Raw genomic sequence first — 17,548 nt, 5'->3', positions numbered from 1 at the left:
CTTCTCAAAGTAAAGAAAGTGAAAGTGTTAAAGTGAAAGTTGCTTCAGTTGTGTCCAACTCTGTGACCCCATGGACTGTAGCCCGCCAGACTCCTCTGTCCATGGGATTCTCCAGGCAAGAATACTGGAATGGATAGCCATTCCCTTCTCCAGGGAATCTTCCCAATCCAAGGACAAAATTCAGAACAAATCTGCATTGCAGGCAGATTCTTAACTGTCTGAGCCACCAGGGAAGCCCATCAAAACTTCTGACGGGTCCTCTACTTTCTCTCATTTTTTTGTCACTTTATATTTTCTTATACTGTCTAGATTTCCTCCAGTTCATGTTTTAATCCTTCCCTTGAATTTATTCCCTGGTAGCTCAATTGGTAAAGAGTCTGGCTGCAATGTGGGAGACCCGGGTTCAGTCCCTGGGTTGAGAAGATCCCCTGGAGAAGGAAATGGCAGCCCACACCAGTATTCCTGCCTGGAGAATTCCATGGACTGAGGAGCCTGGCAGGCTACAGTTCATGGGGTCACAAAGAGTCAGACATGACTGAACGGCTTTCACTCATGATCATGTTAGAGAAGGCTGGGGAAGAAGAGGAGGTAGAAGAATGTGGCCAGCCTGCCACTGTTAACTGGATGCCTCACCACCTCCCCGTTAAGCTGCTTGGCTGTATAAGCCCAGCTCTTCATTTCTTCCTCTTGTGACTTGGACAGAGCAGCCTGAAGCCCTGCTGTGGCACAGGTGTGAGACTTATCTGGAGGCATCTTTCATGCAACTAGGTGGCTTTGTGGATGCCAACAGGCGTGGTAGGGGCAACAAAGACTGTGCACTTACATTCTAAATTCTTAATGCATTTAGAAAAAATCAGAACCGTGTCTTTTAAAAAAATGTTCCTCTACTTTGGGATAATTGGAGAGAATGGAGGAGGTTGGGTGAAGTTGTCTTATACTCCTGAGACCTTGAAGCAAGGGGAGGACCCAGGTTGCAGACCAACTCCAACCTGCAAACCAACTGCAGCAGACAGTCTGGCTCCTCCCTGCAACCCCATCCCCGATCCTGGGATCTTTCTGTCCATTTCCAGGCCTCCCCAGGCTCCAGTGCTTCTAAAAGCAAAGCAGCACTTTCACTTTTTTCTCAGAGTACTGGAACCCATTTTCCCCAGTACAGAGAGAGACAGAATTTAAGTCTCTTCTGGTCCATTCCTTGGGTCAAGAAGATCCCTTGAAGAAGGAAATGAAAACCCACTCCAGTATTCTTGCCTGGGAAAGTCCATAGACAGAGGATTCTGGTGGGCTACAGTCCCTGGAGTCACAAAGAGTCAGAAACAACTGAGCAACTAACATTTCGTTTCATTTCTCCTGCTCCATCACCCCCTCCTGCTCCTGGACCACTGACCAAGTGAAGGACATGAAAGCTGGGTCCTCTCACTTGGATCAGGACCCTTTGGACTCCCACGGGGATCTGCCTGAGAGCACCCCAACTTGCCTTCCTTCCCTTCCCTGCCCATTTCCCCAGTTCCTCACAGCTTCTTCCGAGGAGCAGGGGGCTTCTTTAAAAATGCCCTCCATGTGGACCCTTATCTACAGCACTGGAATTACTGACAGACCTTGCGTTCCTTCCTCAACAGCACCTTAATGAGAACCTGGCCAAACTCACGGCCAAGTTTGAGAAAGCAACAGCCGACAAACTCAAATGTCAGCAAGAAGCTGAAGCGACCGCAGGCACCATCTCCCTTGCAAACCGCCTGGTAAGTGTGAGCCTCCAGGGTTGGGGCGGGGGAAGAGGGGGGATTTAATTACACAAGCTGAGCTTGTCGAGTGCCTCAGAGGTACATAGTAGATGAACACAGCTGAGCCCCACTTTGACAAGAGTGGCAAGAAATATTAAAACGCTCCAGGCTGCAGAGGCTGACTCCTGGAAAAAGTATGAATGCACACCCTGATCTGGTCAAAAGAGATCTCCTACAGGGATGGTCGGGAGGAAGGGGTGTGGGATCCATCAGGCAGCTTTCAAGAGGCATGACGTGCTTACCCGTATCTGCAATGGCCATGGGAAATGTTGAAGACAAAGCTAGCCTTTGATAGGCAAACCCAGACATTTTTCCCTGTGGGGTGTTTGATAACAAGGGTGTGGACAGGATGAGGCGCTGAGACAGAAGCAGAAAGGAACCAGACAGACAGCTGACTCAGAGCATGGCCACCATGACCTTGGTCTCTCCAGCAGGGTCATCACCTACATGGCCACTCAGGGCTCCAAGAGCAAGTGTCCCAAGGACAGAAAGTAGAAGGTCCCATGCTCTTAAGGCCTGGGACCAAAAGCCAGCACAGGATCCTTCCTTGAGTTCTACTAGTCAAAGCAGTGTCAGATCCGGGGAGAGGGACCACAGGCCCCAGCCCTTGACAAGAAGAAAGTCACAGGATTTGTAGCTGTTTTCATCCCCCATGGCCTACATTTCTCATCGTGAATCATCAGCTCAGAGCCGGCAAAGCAGCGCGCACTGGACGTGATGTCTCTTTATGGAGAGCCCTTACAGCACCTCCCTCATCAGTGAAAGGAAGTAGAATCAGTCCCTTTTCATACGTGTTTATTCCAGCCACCATTTATGTATATAACAAAGCCAGGTTTCCCAGTTCAGGGACAGATGAGTCATAACCGTCACTGAACCAGCCGCACTCCAGCGACAGGAGGTGAAGCTTCAGGTGTGTCTGAGGCCTTGTGTGTTGAACCTGCCGCTGCACAGCTCTGAGACCCCCATCCTCACTGAACGGCGGGGAGTAGAGGCAGCTCCTCCACAGACGATCAGGAGGCAGTCAGGACCTCCCTGCAGGCCTGTCATCTGTTCCCTCCCCTGCCTGGTTCCCAGAATTTCCCTTGGCCTCTCTCTGCCCGGTTGGAGACTTTTCTGCATTGGTCCTCGTAGGAGGCGAGGTGGGGCTCTACTCTAGGACTCAGGACAGATGGTCGCTGAAGCTCCCCCACTTCCACCGACCTGGGGGTTCTGACAAGACGCTTGGACTCTCTGGTCTTTATCTATGTGATCTAAGACGGAGTGAGGATGGTCAGGTGGGGTAAGTCCCTCAAGTCTCTCAGCTCTGACATCCTTGGATGTCATCTTTCAAGGAAGAAAAAGCAACCAGTCATCACACCATAGCACGGAGGGCTTCCCAGGTGACTCAAGCGGTAAAGAATCCGCCTGCAACGCAGGAGATCTGGATTCGATCCCGGGGTCAGGAAGATTACCTGGAGGAGGAAATGGGAGCCCACTCCAGTGTTCTTGCTGGAGAATCCCATGGACAGAGGAGCCTGGCGGGCTACAGTCCATGCGGATGCGAAGAGTCGGACATGACTGAACATGCATGCACGTGCATAGCACAGAAGCCAGGCTTCACCAAACAGCCCAGCTCACAGTCCTCCCATAGGGAGACTGTCTCTTCTCCAGAGAGGGTGCCTCTGACGTGGGCCAGCAGAGTCAGGCCCTACTCTGCAGTCTTGGGACTTTGCTTCTGTGCATCTGTGGCTTAATGACTACACCCATCCCACCCACTGTGAGTGATTTATAGTGCAATTGATTTTCATTGTTTTCATATCCTCAGTATTTGAAGAGAAGGGAGAGGTGCATGATTTTCTGCTATGTTTTGAGGACCAGACGTGATCTCAAGTGATGATCACACGCAGTCACACTAAATCCTCTTCACAGCCCTTCAAGGTGGGCATGTTCTTCTCTATGTCTGTCGAGGGCAGAGCCCCAAAGCCTGCATTCAGACCCTGTCTCTCCACAGCCCATCAGGTTCAGGGCAGAGAGCAGGGGCTCATTTGCTGCAGTGTTTCCTGCGGCCGGTGCAAACCCACATTGATCACAAGGGCCACACAGATGATGTCCTGAGTCCCCTGCTGGGAAACGTGTGCTGTGCGTTCTCCGTGGCTGAATCGTGGCTCTGTGGCCCATGGTATGACGTGCCTTCTCCCTTCTCTGCTCTTTGAAATGGCAGGTGGGAGGCCTGGCCTCTGAAAACGTGAGATGGGCAGAAGCTGTACAGAACTTCAAGCAACAGGAAAGGAAATTATGTGGAGACATTTTACTTACCGCAGCTTCCATCTCATACCTGGGCTTCTTTACAAAGCAATACCGCCAGAGCCTCCTGGACGCGACTTGGAGGCCCTACCTGAGCCAGCTGCAGGTGTGTCCGAGCTCACGTGACAGTAACAACCCAAATCTTCTAGTCCCTTCCTGCGTTCTTCCTCACATTGCCACCAGAGCGTCCCCTAGTGACCTCCAGGATCCAGGAGGGAGACCTGGGCACCCGTGTCCTTCCCCACTTCCATGTACCACCATCCACTGCCCTCCAGGCCACCCGGGGACAGCACCTGTCCTCCTTCTGGGGTCTGCGTGGGAACTCTGGTCCACCTCTGGTCCATGCTGTCTCCTGACAGTTCTCAAAACTGTTAAACCCATGAGGCACCAAACACATCCTGTATTTCCCTCCAACCTTCCTGCTCTTATGCCAAACTTAATAGCAGCAGTGGGGGGCAAGCCTCCTTCCCCAAATGCCGCACTGCCCCTGGTTACTGCGCCCCGAGCTCCACCGCCTGTGTCTGTGACCCACAGACACCCCTAAGAAGGCAGTTCATCTACTTTGGTCAAATGTCCTCAGGTCTCAGTGTGAGTAGGTGGATCTTACTCCCAGCTTCTCCCTCCACGCTGACATGACCTGATGGGGAAATGCCAGTTTCCAGCTGAAGAGGGCTCAGGGTGTGTTGCCCCTCGGCGATCTCACATCACTCAAGGTCCTCAACCCACAAATACTTTCCGAGTCTTCAGCCTGTCCTACACGCCACTGGCAGGAGGCACAGAAGACGGTCCATACCAGGGTATCGGCAGGACAGTCTTAGTCCAGTGGACGGGACGAGAGTCATAAGAAGCAGCTGCCTGAGAGTCAGCACAGAAGGATCACCATGTACAGTTAGGGTTGTGTTCCAGAATGCATTTATAGGTGTCTCCTTGGAACACAAAGCCCGTACCGTCTAGTGATGGTTGGCTTCTCAAATCAGCTCATAAAATCCCACCCACCTGATAATTTGCTGAACAGTAGTTTAAAAACTGTTATAGTGCATTTCCCTGGTGGTCCAGTAGTTAAGACCCTGCACTTCCAAGGCAGGGGGCACAGGTTCGATCCCTTGTTGCGGAACTAAGATCCCACATGCCACATGGCACAGCCAAAAAATTTTTTAATTTTTTTAAAAATTAAAAAAAAAAACAGTTACAGTACTGGGAAATAAACAAAAAATTAGACTGTTGTTTATTCACTTTGAACACTTGTGGAAAGGAAATTGTTGAAAGGACAATCATTAGCTGAATAAATGAAGACAAGGAGCGCAGTAGCAGGTTAACGAGGCATTTTCTGGCTTTGCTTTGGGGACTCAAGTATTTTTGTGCCATAGACCCTTTTGGCAGTCTGATAAAACCAATGCATTCCTTCTCACAGTAATGTTTTGAAGCACGTAGAATGGAATAAATGCGATTACAAAGGAAAACGATTCTATTGAAATACATTTCTGATCCCAGGATAAGAACCTCCAGTGTCTGGTTTTCCCTTTCGAGATCTGCTCGAAGGTATAGAATTGGCCATTCATATTCTTAGCAGATATAATTAAAGGGAAAGGAGATGGTCCGGAGAGGCTTTCCTGAGATAACTAGGAGGACAAACTGCAGAGAAGAGAAGGATGGAGAGGTTAATATTAATAACAGGGCACATATGTGAACCTCAAGAGCGTTCTGCAGCCGACACAAAAGGTCACACATATTGTGTAATTCCATTTATGTGAAACATCGAGAATAGGTAAATCCACACAGACAGAGAACAGATTAGAGACTGCTAAGACCTGGGGGCAGCGGGGAATGGGGAGTGACTTCTCATAGACATGTGGTTTCTTTTTGGGGTGAAGAAAATGTTTTGGAAAGAGATAGAGCTGACGGTTGCACAGTGTTGTGAACGACTAAATGCTGTTGACTTGTGCACTCTGAAATGGCTAAGGAATGTGAATTTTACCCCAATTAAAAAAAAAAGTTTCCAATGAAAATGATTATTCTGAGAAGAATTAAATGAGCTGAAAGAGGTAAACAGAAGAAAAGGTAAGGTTCCCCACAGGGACAGTGGACAGGTTTGCGGGAAGAGGTCCTGCAAGCAGCCTTGTGTTGAGGGGGGTGGTCTGCAGCAGGAGAAAGGAGAGGGTCTGCAGTCCTTTGTGAGCTGGGCATTGGCAGCAAGTGGTGATGCCAGTGAGAGGAGAGGGTGATCAGTGTGCGCTGGAGTGGGGCCTGGGTCATGAAGCACAGAAATGCAACAGGAAATGACTCTGCTAATATGGGTAAGGAGGATGGAGACTGCTGATTAACATGCAAGTGATACTTGGTTGCTCAGTCGTATCTGACTCTTTGCGACCCCATGGACTACAGCCTGCCAGGCTCCTCTGTCCATGAGATTATCCTGATAAGAATACTGGAGTGGGTTGCCATTTCCTCCTCCAGGGGAATCTTTCTGACCCAGGGATATCAAACTTGCATCTCCTGTGGCTCCTGCATTGGCAGGCAGATTCTATACCACTGAACCGAATCCACCTGCAATGCAGGAGACAAAGAAGACTCAGGTTTGATCCCTGGGTTGGGAAGATCCCCTGGAGGAGGAAATGGCAACTCACTCCAGTATTCTTGCCTGAAAAATCCCTTGGACAAAGGAACCTTGTGGGCTAGTCCAAAGGGTTGCAAAGAGTCAGGCACGACTGAGCAAACACACTTGGATTTGATTTGATTGATCTATGGTAGTCATTTGACTTAATAGAATATACCGAAGAACCGAGGATGACAAGGGTGGAATTTCTGCTGCTGTTCATCCATCAAGAGAAACGACTATCAGGACGCTGAGAAAACATGCTTCTGCAAACAATCACACAGCCAGGAAAACTCTCCTCAGGGGGATTTTGGTCTTGCTTTTTAGAGGAGTTCTGTCTTTTGAGTGAGCTGTGGCCCCACCCCCAGCCAAGGGCACCTGCTTCCGTTCTGAGCGCCTGTGCCCTTTCTTTCCCACCAGGTTCCAATCCCGTTGACCCCCAGCCTGGACCCCCTGCGGATGCTGATGGATGATGCTGATGTGGCCACCTGGCAGAATGAGGGCCTCCCTGCAGACCGCATGTCCACGGAAAACGCCGCCATCCTCCTCAGCTGCGAGCGCTGGCCGCTCATCGTGGACCCTCAGCTACAAGGCATCAAATGGATCAAGAACAAGTATGGGGAGGACCTTCGGGTCACCCAAATCGGCCAGAAGGGGTAAGTGTCTGCACACAGAAGTTAGCACTTTGCCAACTATGCAGAAGGGAAAAGTGTGATGAGCGAGTTTTAAATCACCAAAGATTGTTTCTGCCCTCCCAGTCCCCCCAGCAGTTTTCTCCGGATTGTCCTGTCAATTTAAGAACTATCTCAGCGAGAGATGCTTGGGTACCGAGTCTCTGCTTTTCTTTCTTTTTTATTTTTGTTTTTATTGGAATACAGCTAGTTTACAATGTTGGGTTCATTTCAGGTGTAAAAGGAATCAGTTATGTTGCTGTTGTTTAGCTGATAAGTCATGTCTGACTCTTTGTGACCCCATGATCTATAGCCCGCCAGGCTCCTCTGACCGTGAGATTTTCCCAGGCAAGAATACTGGAGTGGTTTGCCATTTCCTTCTCTAGGGGATCCTTCCTGACCCAGGGATCAAACTCACGTCCCTGCATTGGCAGGTGGATTCTTACCATTGAGTCACCAGGGAAGCCCAAATCAGTTTACTTATTTGAAGTTACCCAAATAAATAAATGAGCCCTATAATTCATCATTTTTTCCAGCACTCTCACCTTTTGATCTGTGATATCCTTTAAGGCTTCTTTCTACATATCTGTATTGTTCAAGTTATAGAAGATATATTATTATCAGCTAATGTAAATCCCTCCTGTTATTCTTCATCATCATTTATTTATTTCTTAAACTGTTCTTATTGTTTTCTTTTAGATTAACTTTAAGATTCTTGGTCAAGGTTTAAAAAATTATGTTGTTATTTACTGTGTGAAGTGAATCACATCAAACTTGTAAATCTATTTAGGCAAAATCAATTTTTTATGTGTTTATTAAACTCTACATAACACTGAAAAATTAAAAATATCCTAGCTTTTGGTAATTTATTGTTAAGTAAATTAAGGTGTATCAATACATTCTAATACCCAGTCACATAAATATTGTTATAGAAGAATATTTAATGACATGGGAAAATATTTACAATACATTTGATGTACCAAACCCAGGTTATAAATTAAATGAGCTGCATGGATAAAATAATAAATAAACACAAATACAAATGCAGGCATAAATAAAAATATAAATAATATAAAATCAATAGAAATAGTAATAATAAACTTGAAAATATCATATATCCAGACATGAACATTGAACACTATAATGTAAATAACACAAGGATTACAGTTAATTTTCATGTTCTTTTTTGCATTTTGTAAATTGTTTCTTTTCCTAAAAACATATCAGATCACATAAATACCATTTTTTTAATTGGAAGATAATTGCTTTATAGTGTTGTCTTGGTTTCTGCCATACAACAACATGAATCAGCCATAAATATACACATGTGCCATTCCTCTTGAACCTTCCTCCCAACCCTCATCCCATCCTAGGGTTACCCCTCTAGGTTATCACAGAGCACCTGGTTGAGTCCCCTGTGTTATACAGCAACTTCCCACTAGTTATATTTTACATATGGTAATGTAAGTGTTTCACTGATACTCTCTCAATTCCTCCCACACTCTCCTTCCCCTACTGCATCCACAAGTCCATCCTCCACCTCTGCATCTCTATTCCTGCCCTGCAAATTAGTTCATCAGTATCATTTTTCTAGAGTCCATATATGTGCATTAATATATGATATTAGTTTTTCTCTCTCCGACTTACTTCACTCTGTGTAACAGGCTCTTGGTTCATCCACCTCATTAGAACTGACACAAATGTGTTACTTTTGATGGCTGGGTAATATTCCACTGTATATATGTACCACAACTTCTTTATCTATTCATCTCTCGATGGGCAAGATCACATAACTGTCATTTTAAATAGAGAAATATGTGCCCCTGAAGTCATCTCAGAGAGCTGTGCCCCCAAGATGACCCCCGCGTTCCAGAGGCCATGGCCACCTTGCTAAATTGCCTCAAATCCACAGCTTGCCACACTCTCACCTGCCCAACTCTCTCCTCAGCTACCTTCAGACAGTAGAGCGTGCTGTGGAAGCCGGGGACCTGGTGCTGATTGAAAATCTGGAAGAGTCCGTCGATCCTGTGCTAGGACCCCTGCTGGGGAGAGAAGTCATTAAGAAAGGACGGTGAGACCCAGCTGTCCTGCGGGCCTTCCAAGGGACTGGTCCATGGCCCCTGTAGAACCGTGCACGGACCTGCTCTCCCTAGAGCCTCCTCTCCCAGCTAGCTAACTCTCCCGAAGCACCTCGTTCTTCCAAAAGAGGAACACCTAACTGCTCTCCTGCCCTAGAGAAAGTTTCCTGGAGGAACTTCCATCAGTCAGCTCACTGGCCTGCTTCTCAACAGCCACAGCACACTCCTCTGGAGGAACTTGAGAGGGAAAGTGATGGAAAAGCAGGCTGACTCTTCTCTTATACATACATTTATTTTTATATTTTGGCTGTGCTGGGTCTTGCTTGCTGCTTGAGCTTTCTCTAGTTGAAGTGAGCGGGGGTTACCCTCTAGTTGTGCAGGCTTCTCACTGTGGTGGCTTCTATTGCTGTAGAACACAGCCTCTAGGGCTTGCAGGCTTCAGTGGTTGCAGCTCCTGGGCTCCCGAGCACAGGCTCTATAGTTGTGGCTCACAGGCTCAGTTGCTCCACGGCATGTGGGATCTTCCTGGATCAGGGATTAAACCCTTGTCTCCTGCATTGACAGGCTGATTCTTTACCACTGAGCCACCAGGGAAGCCCCAGGCTGACTTTTAACTACAAGGATTTCATCTAAGCCAGCTGTCTGAGTTCTGAGAACTCAAGTCTTTGTCGATTCGATGAGTGCCTGTTGCTTTGGGTGCCAGTAGTTGATCAGGGCTTAGCAAGGGTCTAGGAGAAGGGGGACGAAGAGAGAGACAAGGAAGGGCTACAGGCACATAGGAGAAGGGGTGAGAGGGATCGGGAAGGACTGGTCGGACTCAAGAGCCTCTCCCACTGCTCAGACCTTAAGCCACCTTTGCACGTCCTTGTTTAGTCGCTAAGTCATGTCCTACTCTTTGCGACCCCGTGGGCCATAACCTGCCAGGCTCCTCTGTCCATGGAATTTCCCAGGCAAGAATACTGGAAGGGGTTGCCATTTTCTTCTCCAGGGGATCTTCCAGACCCAGGGACCAAACCCACATCTCCTGCATTAGCAGGCGGATTCTTTACCACAGAGCCACCAGGGAAGCACACTTGCATGTCCTTAGGAGGCACTTAATTACTTAATTAAGCATTTTCTCCCATAGAAGTAATATTCCACCAGCCACAAGACAAAGTAAGCTCTACTGCTAGCCCGTAAGTCACCTTTGTGCAAACGCTTAAGAAGCTGCCCCTTCCTGCAAGTGCTTTACTGCCATCTGCTGGAAATATTTTATAATGCGCTCCCGTGTACATGGACCACTAAGTGGATAGCTCTCCCTCCAGCCTTACCCAAAAAAACAAACATCATGGCCATAGGAGAAGGTCTGTCACCCTCCACCCTGTTCCCTGTGTGAAAGCTCAGTCTAGACATGCCCGTCCATCTGAATATGGCAATATTGTTTGCTACAACCTTGCAAAAAATCCCACGCAGGATTCTATCCCTGACCAAAGCTCCCAGGAAGGTACCCACCTTCACACGAGCCTCTTTGTTCCAGGTTCATTAAAATTGGAGACAAAGAGTGTGAGTATAACCCCAGATTCCGGCTCATCCTTCACACCAAGCTGGCCAACCCTCACTACCAACCCGAGCTGCAAGCTCAGGCCACCCTGATCAACTTCACTGTGACCAGGGATGGCCTGGAGGACCAGCTGCTGGCCGCTGTAGTCAGCATGGAGAGACCAGATCTGGAGCAGCTGAAGGTACGTGAGGTGCCCACTCAGCAAGGGAGGGAGGAGGGAGACGTTCTGCCACCTGACCCTGCCGTGCACCCTCCTCTGGGTGTGGGGGTAGGGGCGGGGAGTTCCTTCACAAGTTGAACCGTGTAGTTCTTTTGGAGCTTGGAGGAGCACCAACACCAACCAGTTACCTGGAACATCCCTTGGGAAGCAGAAGGTAGAGCAGGCTGAAGACCAGGAAGCGGAAGGCAGCTGGGAGAACCTGGGGTCCTGTCCAAGACACTTTTGGACCGCTCATCACAAGTGTTCATGTGTCTATGTCCAGAACTAAATGGGATTCATTCCTGCAGGGGCAATAGAAATAGATTCAACCACATTAGGGGAACATCTTAGCTCGAACTGCCACCACAAAATACCAGAGGCTGAGTGGCTGGGACCACAGATATTTATTTTGTCACAGTCTGGAAGCTTGAAGACAGAGTTCAGGGTCCAGTTTCTGGCGATACCTCTCTTCCTGGCTTGTAGGTGGCTGCCATCTCACCGTGCATTTAGAGACCTCTTCCTTGTGTCCATAGAGAAAGAGCAAGCTCTCTGGTGTCTCTGCTTATAAGGGCAATGATCCCACCACAGGGACCCCATCCTCATGACTTCATTTAGCCTTAATTACCTCCTTCTCTAATTACCCACATCTCAAATACAGTCATGTGGGGGGTGGACACGGCTTAGGGCTTCAACATATGAATTGGGAGGGAACACAATTTTGTGTGGAGCGAGTAGTGTCCTTTTTCCCGTCTCCTTAGATTTGACTGGATTGTAAGTGCAGGGGAATAGTAGAGAGCCAGGGGGCTGATTTAAATTGGGAAGGTCAGAAAAAGATTCTATAAGCAGGTGGCATAAGCCTTTGGCATGGAGCACTCCCAGAAGAGTCAAGAGTGAATCCTGGTTATAAGACCAGATTGAGGCATGTGGTTTTTCTTTAAGCTTTTTGTTTTGTATTGAAGTATAACTGATTAGGGCTTCCTTGGTGACTCAGATGGTAAAGAATCCGCCTGCAATGCCGGAAACCCAGGTTCGATCGCTGGGCCATAAAGATCCCTTGGAGAAAGGAATAGTAACCCACTCCAGTATTCTTGCCTGGAGAATCCCATGAACAGAGGAGCCTGGCGGGCTACAGTCCATCTGGTTGCCAAGAGTCAGACATGACTGAGCAACCAACACTTTTACTTTTCACAAAGGAGAGCTATTCCTTTTGAGGACAGTAAAGTCATGACAGAGAAGTAAAACTTGACCCCATCTTCTAGCTATTCCCTAAAATAGCTTCCATTTAATGACTAGACCATGTCTCAGCATTCTGCTAAGGCTTGCACAGCACTGCTGTGCGTAGGGCCAGGTTTAACCCAGCTAAGGTTACTGTGAAAGGGGAGTTCAGCCCAAGATCACATGATTAGTAACTGGTACAGTTGGGGTTCAAGTCCTCAGCTGATCTGACGTGCTCGTGGTCCTGAGCACTCCTCTGTTCCGCTTCCAGTTTGCTAAGGGCAGGGGCTCTGGCCCCATAACCCTCTGTCTATTCAGACCTGCCTAAGAACAGGATGCTCTGGGCTCCTATACCTGACTCTCCCTTATGTGATACTGCAGTCAGAGCTCACAAAGCAGCAGAATGGGTTCAAAATCACCCTCAAAACCTTGGAAGACAACCTGCTCTCTCGCCTCTCCTCGGCCTCTGGGAACTTCCTGGGAGAAACGGCCCTGGTGGAGAACCTGGAGATCACCAAGCAGACCGCCGCGGAAGTTGAGAAAAAGGTAAGACCTGGCAGCCTGGGCTGGGGGTGTGTGGGGGGGTGTGGGCAGAGGCCCTCCTCCTGGTCCCTGAGTCCGCTGTACAGGGACAAATGTCAGAGAAAGAGATGGCTGATCCATCTTCCTGCGTTTCTCCTGAAAAGTTGAGCTCAGCAGGATTCCTGAAATGACCACCTCACCACCTGCATGACAGAGTCCTCATCTCCTATAAAATGCTCTTGACAACTCTACTCTGAAAACGTTTGACCGGCACTTAGATCTGTGCAGGGGCTTGTGTTCTGTGCAGGAAATAGTGGCTCAAACTGAATACCTTAGTGAGTCTGTGGAGTTGCCCTGAAGCTAAGGAATCACACTTGTGTACAAGTTCAGGCATGACTGCACCCCCAGAAAACCCACAGCCTGCAAAAATCTGACAAGTCTGATTTCAATGAGAAAATTTCAGTGATATCCCAGTAAACTGAGCTCTCAAAATAAAATTAAAAAATAAAACAGTATTATCCTGCAAAATTACTTAGCATATGTTTCCTTCCTTTAAGGGTGTGGAAAGGAAAGTGGAAATTAAGGAAACCCTTCCTGATGGTCTCTATGTGAGTGTGTGTGTATGTGTTAATCCCTCAGTCGTGTCCAACTCTTTGTGACCCCATGGATTGCAGCCTGCCAGGCTCCTTGGTCCATGAGACTTCCCAGGCAAGAATACTGGAGTGGGTAGCCGTTCCCTTCTGCAGGGGATCTTCCCAACCCAGGGATCAAACCCAGGTCTCCTGCATTGCAGGCAAATATTCTTTACCATCTGAGTCACCAGGTCTCTATACAGTCTGTGAAAGCATGAGTCAAGTTCCTCTGCTGAGAGTGAGGGTGTGGTGTTGAGATGGGGGCCTGGGGAGAGGAGTGAAGATTTTCAGTAGCTGCTGGAGGAGGCGGGAATGAAAGGGACACAGGTTAATGGACAGCATGAAGGACCCAGGTGACATGAAGAATATGCATCAGTGAAAACACCAGTCTGAGCAACTGTGTGATTTCTATTCAGTTCTACTCTCTTCTGAGAATCTTTGTCTTTTAACTACTGGTTTAACCAAGTTTTACATTTTTAAACATTACTGATACAATTGGATTTCTTTCTACTCTCTTGATTTATACTTTCTATTAACAATCCTTTTGTTTATTCTTTCTCCTTTCTTGATTTTTCTTTATCCTCCTCTTTTATCCATTGCTAGTTTTAAAGTTATTTACGGTTTATTTCATTGATTAACCTTCATTTTTCATCAATATATGAAAAATGTATTTCAAATGCGACTTAACAATATATATATTGACTTAACAAAGTCTAAAATTAAGCACTATATCTAGCCTCTTTCAAAACATTATAAGGATATTAGAAACTTTGATTGTTTTTTTCCATCTTCTGTTGTTTTATAGTATTTTGCTTCTACCTTGCTTTCATCTGCTACTTCCAAACTGGTCATGTTTTCTATAGTCTTTGTTATTTAAATTGACTGTACATTTAAGAAATTCTTAGATCTCACTCACTTCTTTTGGATTCAGTTTTCTTCTAATCAAAGAAAATAATTACTTCTTCAAGGGCCTGTGGATAGTAAGCTTTCTTTGACATTGACTGCTTCTTCAAAGTAAAACCTCTGGTCTTTAATCAACTTTGGAAAATTCCTAACCATTATAGCTCAAACATTGCTTCTCCCCCATTCTGTCTGTTCTCTACTTAGTTCTGTTACATACATTTTGAATCTTTTTATTTTATCTGCAGGGTCTAATAACTTCTTTTACATATTTTCCAACTTGCTTTCTCTCTGAGCTGCTCTTTAAACATTTTCCTCAGATTTATTGTTAGTTTGCTTATTCTCTTTCAACTCAAGTTCATTATTTAACCAGTGTACTGAGTTTCCTATTTAAATAACTCTATTCTTGTCTTTGGAAGTTCTATTTAGTTCTTTTTCAGATAATGTCTGTTCTTTTTTTTAATGTCCTGATTTTATACTTTCTTTTATCTCTACTGCTTTTAAACAGAATTAGTTAATGAGGTAGGTAGGTAGTCATTCGTTCGTGTCCGACTCTTTGTGACCCCACGGACTGCAGCCCACCAGGCTCCTCTGTCCATGGGATTCTCCAGGCAAGAATACTGGAGGAGGTTGCCATATCCTTCTCCAGGGGATCTTCCAGACCCAGGGATCGAACTCACATCTCCCACATTGCAGGCAGATTCTTTACCATCTGAGCCACCAGAGAAGCCCTAGTTAATGGTAGATAGTTCAATCATCTTCGGCTCTTGGGATACTAATCCTTCTGGGAATTTTGAGAGAGAGGTCTTCTAATTATCTCCGTAGGTAAAACTTCCTCTTGAACTTTGTAGTTTATTGTGAGCTTGTCTTCAGTAGGGTTTGTTTTTTCCTGTGGGATTTGCATGAATTATCAGCAGTTTCACTCTATCCTGGAGTATGAGGCAGGTTGTACTGAGGTTGTATTTAACAGGATATTCTTACAGAATCCCTCTCTGGTGTTTAGGTCTCTTCTTATTTTTACCTCTGATAAGAAATTTTCTTAAAATAGACCTTTCCATTGAAAGAGATCTTCTTTGGGAATTTACATGTTAGTTCATAAAAGTAAGGAGAACAGAAACCTATGGACTTCTGTGATGGTCCAGTGGCTAAGAATCTGCCTGCAATAGCAGAGGACACAGGTTCCATCCTGGCCCTGGTGCCTGTGCTTTGCAATAAGAGAAGCCACGCAATGAGAAGTCCCCAAACCACAACTGGACAGAAGCCTCCACTCGCCACAACTAGAGAAAGCAACTAAGACCCAGTGCAGCCAAGGGTTAATTAATTAATTAATCAGTTAATTAAGAACAGCTGTCTGTGTAACAAAGAAAACAGAAAATTAGATTATGCTGCTTTTACTGGAGTCTTACTGCCTGGCTTACTTTTCAAGTTAGATATACTGATGTGTCGGAGAAGGCAATGGCACCCCACTCCAGTACTCTTGCCTGGAAAATCCCATGGATGGAGGAGCCTGGTAGGCTACAGTCCATGGGGTCGCTAAGAGTCAGACACAACTGAGCGACTTCACTTTCACTTTTCCCTTTCATGCACTGGAGAAGGAAATGGCAACCCACTCCAGTATTCTTGCCTGGAGAATCCCAGGGACGGCGGAGCCTGGTGGGCTGCCGTCTATGGGGTCGCACAGTCGGACACGACTGAAGCGACTTAGCAGCAGCAGCATACTGATGCGTGCGTATGTGTGTGTGTATCTCCCACACGTCCCCAACTGGAGGGGCTGACACGCTCACCTTTGAAGCACTAGGAGTGTGTCCTCTCTCCCTCACTCAAGCTCAGTTAAGGAAAACCAGCTTTCTGCCCCCTCCTGCTCCCCCTAATCCCGATCCACTCACTGCTCCCCCCCCCCCAGACACAAGGTGCTGACACAGAGGGGCCATGTTGATTCTCGGGAAGCCCTGGCTGGTTTGAACAATGGGCCACTCTTGACTTTTCTAACAGGTGCAGGAGGCCAAGGTGACCGAAGTGAGAATCAACGAGGCCCGGGAGCACTACCGGCCGGCCGCCGCCCGGGCCTCTCTGCTCTACTTCATCATGAACGACCTGGGCAGGATCCAGCCCATGTACCAGTTTTCTCTCAAGGTGACTGACCCCCGGAGCCCTCTGCAGAGTCGCAGTGCAGCAGCGCGACGTGCCCCGTGCGGCTCTGCACAAGGGCTTGTCCGTGGGCTTCATTAGCCGTGGCAAGTCTTGGCCTTACAGGCCTCGTCTCTCTAATTGGGTCTTTGATGACTCATTGGTTATTTGGCTGAAACAGAGGGAGAGGCCGTGGCAGGTCCCAGCCTCGTTCGCTCAGCGAGTACATACAATCCAGCTGGCACTCTGCTTCCTGACAGTGTGGAAGAGGAAACATCGGCAGGGAGCCCTGCCCCGGAGAGCTTCACAGCTAATAGGGCTGATCAAACGCGTGCCTCACTCGTATCCGTTAAAACCAAAGCAGGCCATACTGATAGTCCAACTTTAAATTACTTTCTCTATTACCCTAATGGGCTTCCCAGGTGGTGCAGTGGTAAAGAATCCACCTGCTGACGCCAGAGACGCAAGAGATGTGGGTTCGATCCCTTGGCTGGGAAGATCTCCTGGAGGAGGCTATGGCAACCCACTCCAGTATTCTTGCCTGGAGAATCCCATGGACAGAGGAGCTTGGTGAGCTACAGTCTAGGGTGTTTGCAAAGAGCCAGACACAACTGAGAACACACACACAATTACCCTAATATCCTCAAAGCTACTGCTTTGTGGTTGCTGATGTTTCTAAAATCAAAGACATTAACAGACTGTAAGTGCTAACTAAGCTTATCTTACTCATGAAATAATAAAGACCTATAAATTTTAAGTACATCTCTGAAAGTATATCTTTCTCCCGTAAGGAGTTCTCCAAAAGACCACAGCTACAGAGTCTGTAGGGGGCTCTGAACAACTTCTCTGGTTTAACCCAACAGAGAAGACTCATATTCAGGGCACACACCTCATCCAGCTGCCCCCTGGAGGCGAGGGTGTGGGGATGAAGCTGAGCCACTGAGAAGGCGGAGGGCTTCCACGCCTGGAACTCAGTAGGCTGGAGATGGCATTTCATCCTGTCCCTATCC

The 17,548-nt window shown here is 47.3% G+C and overlaps 1 protein-coding gene across 5 annotated transcripts in view; it reads left to right on the top strand.

Moving 5' to 3' along the window:
- Window positions 1-17,548, top strand: part of DNAH9 (dynein axonemal heavy chain 9) — a 286,190-nt gene that overhangs the window by 215,072 nt on the left and 53,570 nt on the right. For all 5 annotated transcript variants that reach the window (XM_081580689.1, XM_081580690.1, XM_081580691.1 and 2 more), the window contains 7 exons: window positions 1,617-1,736; window positions 3,979-4,167; window positions 7,075-7,310; window positions 9,274-9,396; window positions 10,920-11,124; window positions 12,739-12,903; window positions 16,404-16,544. In XM_081580689.1, the coding sequence (XP_081436815.1) occupies window positions 1,617-1,736; window positions 3,979-4,167; window positions 7,075-7,310; window positions 9,274-9,396; window positions 10,920-11,124; window positions 12,739-12,903; window positions 16,404-16,544 (1,179 nt within the window). The remainder of the gene's footprint in view (window positions 1-1,616; window positions 1,737-3,978; window positions 4,168-7,074; window positions 7,311-9,273; window positions 9,397-10,919; window positions 11,125-12,738; window positions 12,904-16,403; window positions 16,545-17,548) is intronic.

The sequence above is a fragment of the Giraffa tippelskirchi genome, chromosome 3 (assembly GCF_054371585.1).
Source record: "Giraffa tippelskirchi isolate mGirTip1 chromosome 3, T2T-mGirTip1v1.2.pri, whole genome shotgun sequence".
Taxonomy (NCBI): Eukaryota; Metazoa; Chordata; class Mammalia; order Artiodactyla; family Giraffidae; genus Giraffa; species Giraffa tippelskirchi.
Note: the sequence above shows the minus strand (reverse complement) of the source record. Positions and strands in the feature narration are given on the sequence as shown.